Source organism: Corvus brachyrhynchos, unplaced genomic scaffold, assembly GCF_000691975.1.
Source record: "Corvus brachyrhynchos isolate BGI_N302 unplaced genomic scaffold, ASM69197v1 scaffold787, whole genome shotgun sequence".
NCBI classification, from domain to species: Eukaryota; Metazoa; Chordata; class Aves; order Passeriformes; family Corvidae; genus Corvus; species Corvus brachyrhynchos.
The window spans coordinates 156,686-160,650 of NW_008239142.1; the positions used below are offsets into that span (position 1 = coordinate 156,686).

At 60.1% G+C, this 3,965-nt stretch overlaps 2 protein-coding genes across 3 annotated transcripts in view; one reads left to right on the forward strand and one right to left on the reverse strand.

Annotated features, from left to right (window-relative positions):
• The window catches only part of SNAPIN (SNAP associated protein), a 1,061-nt gene extending 455 nt beyond the window's left edge, over positions 1-606 (forward strand). Inside the window, exons 2-4 of the mRNA XM_008638166.1 lie at positions 18-89; positions 172-290; positions 367-606. Coding sequence (XP_008636388.1) covers positions 18-89; positions 172-290; positions 367-456 — 281 coding nt within the window. The 3' untranslated portion in view covers positions 457-606. The remainder of the gene's footprint in view (positions 1-17; positions 90-171; positions 291-366) is intronic.
• A 230-nt stretch (positions 607-836) lies between these two features.
• ILF2 (interleukin enhancer binding factor 2) lies at positions 837-3,929 on the reverse strand. Of its 2 annotated transcripts, XM_008638144.2 has the most exons (12): positions 3,855-3,929; positions 3,128-3,232; positions 2,851-2,928; positions 2,614-2,716; positions 2,446-2,511; positions 2,220-2,336; positions 2,056-2,134; positions 1,860-1,947; positions 1,683-1,744; positions 1,404-1,518; positions 1,236-1,326; positions 837-1,152 (listed from the first exon to the last, which is right to left on the reverse strand). In XM_008638144.2, exons 2-12 carry the CDS (start codon positions 3,224-3,226, stop codon positions 992-994), a joined length of 1,059 nt encoding a protein of 352 aa, XP_008636366.1. In that variant the 5' UTR covers positions 3,227-3,232; positions 3,855-3,929; the 3' UTR covers positions 837-991. The 2 variants fall into 2 exon arrangements, with proteins under 2 accessions (XP_008636366.1, XP_017595563.1); XM_017740074.1 differs by lacking the exon at positions 3,855-3,929 and having other exon boundaries at positions 3,128-3,829.
• Between the last annotated feature and the right edge of the window lie 36 nt (positions 3,930-3,965).

Here is a 3,965-nt window from a genome sequence, read left to right on the forward strand (position 1 = left end):
TTGGGGTGTGGATCCAGGGTTTTACCTGCCCCGCTTCCACAGGGAGAGCCAGGTGGAGCTGCGGGAGCACATCGACAGCCTGGCCACAGGTGAGCCAAAGCCGGGGGTCACCCCTGCCCCCCTCACCCCTCAGCGTGGGGGCACGGGGGGCTCACCCAAACCCCTCCCCAGAGCTTTGCCGCATCAATGAGGACCAGAAAGTGGCGCTGGACCTCGACCCCTACGTGAAGAAGCTGCTGAATGCCCGGCGCCGCGTGGTGCTGGTTAACAACATCCTGCAGAACGCCCAGGTGAGGGGGGACAGGGGGTTCTGGGGGTCCCAGAGCCCCCCCCCAGGTGCTGACAGGTGACTTTTGCCATGTCCAGGAGCGGCTGCGGAGGCTGAACCACAGCGTGGCCAAGGAGACGGTGCGGAGGAGGGCGATGCTGGAGGCTGGGGGCTACCAGGGCAAGTGACCGAGTGACCAGGCAGGGGAGCAGGTATCCCTGTTTATCCCAGCTCAGGAATTGAGGGGATGTCCCCCATCACCTGCAGCCGAGGGAACCGGGACACTCCGAGCCATGTTCCCGGATTTGTGGGCGCTGGAATAAAAGTGACTGAGAGTCCGTGATGCTCCCACGTCCCTGAGGGGCCTTGGGGACAACAAAGCCAGGCAGGTACTGCCAAGGGGATCTGGGCACCTCCAGGTTGGATTTGGACACCCCCAGGTGGGATTCGGGCTGCCCCAAGTGGGTTCTGGGCAGCCCCAGGTGGGTCCTTCAAGTCCTGGATCCTTCTCCAGCTGCTCCACCTGTCTCATTCCCATCTAATCCCACATGGATCTGAACAAGCAGGACACGCTGGAAAGGGGGGACGCTTTAATGTGCAACTTACAAAATGGGGACACGGGACAGGGACACGTCAGGTGACCGAGGAGGGGCCCAGACCCCCTGGTGTCCCTCGGCCGGTGTCCCCTCACCTGCTCCAGGCGGCACAGGTGTCACTGGGCCTTCACTCTTGCGTCTCCATGCTCTCCTCCTCCTCGCCTGCCGCCGGCTCTTCCTGGTTTTCCTCTTCCTCTTCCCCTTCCTTCTTCTCCGGAGGTTTCTCGTACGCCTTCTCCGACGGCGTCACAATCACCCCGTCCCACGTGGACATCTCGGACGCCAGGTCTGCGCCAAGAGGTGACCCTGGGGACCCACTCGGGGATCCCAGCCCCATTCCCACCCGGACACAACCCCCCAGCACCACTCACAGCTGGCGTCACCCTCCTGTCCCAGGATTTTCCGGTATCCTCCGTGGGAGAGGATGCGGACGAGGGTCTGGGCAGTGTAGCACACCATGTCCTGGGGACAGGGACGGGTCAATGTGGGCACAGAGACCACCCCTGTGTCCCCTCCCCTTCGGGGACCCTCCCCCTCACCTGCTGCTCCAGCGTCATCACCGTGTGCACGCGGAAGTTCCCGCTCTCGCATGGATCCGTGATGCCGACGGAGCCGGGCAGGAAGAGCCCGGCCGCCAGGATCTGGAGGCAGCGTCTGCACACGGGACATTGTGGGTTAAAACTGGATCCTTCCAGCAAAAACACCGCTAGCTGCATGAGTTGGATGCATCTCCCAGCCAAGCCCCTGAGATTCCAACGGTTTTATCGGGAAAACGGAGCCGCAATGGGAATTCCTGTGAGGGAAGCGATGCCACGGACCTGTAGGCGATGTTGAGGGCCAGGGGCTGCCGGGTGGGGTTGTTCATCACGGCGTAGTGTCCCTGGAGGAGGAAAGGAACAGGAATTAGGGCAGGAAGAACGGAAGAATCCCAGCCTGGAATGAGAATCCCAACTCCTGCCGGGATCGGGATCAGCACCACATCAGAGTCCCCTCACCAGCAGGTCCAGGATCCAGGGCGTGAGCGGCTCGAAGCCGGGAAAGCGAATCCTCAGATCCTTGAGCAGCCGGATCAGGACCTTCACCCTGGAGCAGAGGCAGGAGGAGGGGCAGTCCCACACCGGCACCGCTCTCCGTGTTCTCAGGAATGAGGATTTGGATTGGGATCCACGGATCCCTGGGCGCCGGACTCACGTGGACTGCGAGGCGTTCTCCTCGAACCACCGCGCGTGCCGGATGGCGGCCAGGGCGCTCTGCAGCACCTTGATGTCCACTGCAAGAAGCAGAAATTCCCGGTTTTTCCAGCCGGCTCCAGGCGCCGCTGCAGCTCTGGGCGGGAAGCACGGCCGGGCGCTCACGGTGCAGCTCCGGGTCCAGCTTGCGCAGGTTGGGCGGCACCGTGGTGATCAGGATCTTCACTGTGGCGTCGGCCGAGCTGATCTCGAAGCCGGTCTCGTTGGTCAGCATGGTCAGGACTGAGGGGGGAAAAGACCGGGAATTCCGCGTGGAGGTGCTGGGAAGCTCCGTGGGAATGCGGGAATGGTCGCGGATCTCAGCCCACGCTGCTCCGGAGCGCAGCCCCACCTTCGCTGGGGTCCTGTGCCCGCAGGCTCTCCACCACCTTGTTCCCCAAGGCTGCCACAGCTTCCACTGGGAAAAAGGAGAAGGAAAAGGAGGAGGAGAAGGGTTGGAGCTGGGCCAGGTGCCAAGGGCCGCTCGGATCCCGCCGGATCCCGCCCGGAGGGCACTCACAGGTGGGCAGGATCTTCAGGATCACCACCAGATCTGCCACGTTGTGCCCCGTCGTCATCGTCCCCTTCTTGTAGGAGCCCACCTGGCGAACCTCCTCAATTTGCTGTCGGAAGAACACCCCAAAATCCCGGGAATTCAACCCACGTGCCGTGTCTGGGGGGCTCAGCATCAATCCTTAACCCGGCCCAGGCCGGGAGCACCTTCCCATGGAGCTCTTTTCCCAACTTTGGCACTCACCACTTCAAACGTTCCCGGAGCCACAATTAAATTGTCGATGACATTGTTGATCTTGGTCACCAGGGACAGAATGGAAGCCTGGGAAGGAACGGGACAGGGATTATCCAGGAACACCTGGAATAATCCCATTTCCAGAGCACAAAATCCACCTTATGATCCAAAAAACTCTTCCAAGGTGCTTATTCTGGAGAACTAACTATTTTTTAGGCCGCTCCTGAAGGACTTTGGATTCTCCAAGCCCCATCCCAAGGGTTTGGGGGAATTTTGGGCACGGCACCTGCTCGGCAGCGGTGGGAGCCAGGTCCTGGTTCCTCTTGAGCAGGGCCTCGCTGAAGGCTGTCTCATCCGCCGCGGGCTTGACGCGGGGAAACGCCATCTCGCACTGGAACGGGACGGAATTCCCGCCGGGATTTTATCCTCTGGCACGATTCCGCCTTCGCGTTACCCTACAAGAGCTCCACAGGTGTCCAGGAGCTCCCACCTGTGCGCCTCCGGGGCAGATCCAGAGGGTTTTAGTAACTCTATTCAAGAATTTATTAAATAAATGTGTTAACCCCCTTTGTCTGCAGCTGCAGGGCCTTGGAATCGCCTGTCCAAAGGGAAAGACTCAGGGAATTTGCGGGGAGGGAATGATTTCCTCCTGGGAAAGGTGGGAAACAGGCAAGAGGACACCTGAGGGGGAGCAACAGGTATTGACATCACCCTGAGGAGGGGGGACAAACCTCAGTCCAGGGATTTTTTTCTGTTATAATCCCAAAAACCCCAATCCTGGAATGATTTGTGTCGTCATTCCTCGACTGTGTCCCATTACCCCATCTCCAACAGCAGTAAAATCCTTTCGTTTGGGCTTTTAACTGATCCAACAGCGTTTTTAGGGAATTCATGCAGTTTACCCACACTGTGAGAACCCAAACCCCCCCCCCAAATCCGGGATGGGGGGTCGTTAACCCTGGAAAAATCCTGGAAAATTCCCGGGAATTGCCCTCAGGGCACGCGTTACTCACGACATAGAAGTCGAACGGGATGTGGGGCACAAAGGGCCGGAACCTAAAGGGGAGAGAAAACCCCACTTCACTCCCTGAGCTCGGCAGCCCCTCCCGCCCCCCGTCACGACA

Excerpts from the sequence above, each read along its gene's own strand:
- ILF2 (XM_008638144.2), bottom strand. The coding sequence starts at position 3,226 with ATGGCGTTTCCCCGCGTCAAGCCCGCGGCGGATGAGACAGCCTTCAGC. Across the intron at positions 2,135-2,219 it reads GCTGGACCCGGAGCTGCACC|TGGACATCAAGGTGCTGCAG; the intron begins GTGAGCGCCCGG and ends TGCTTCTTGCAG. Across the intron at positions 1,745-1,859 it reads CCTGGATCCTGGACCTGCTG|GGACACTACGCCGTGATGAA; the intron begins GTGAGGGGACTC and ends TTCCTCCTCCAG.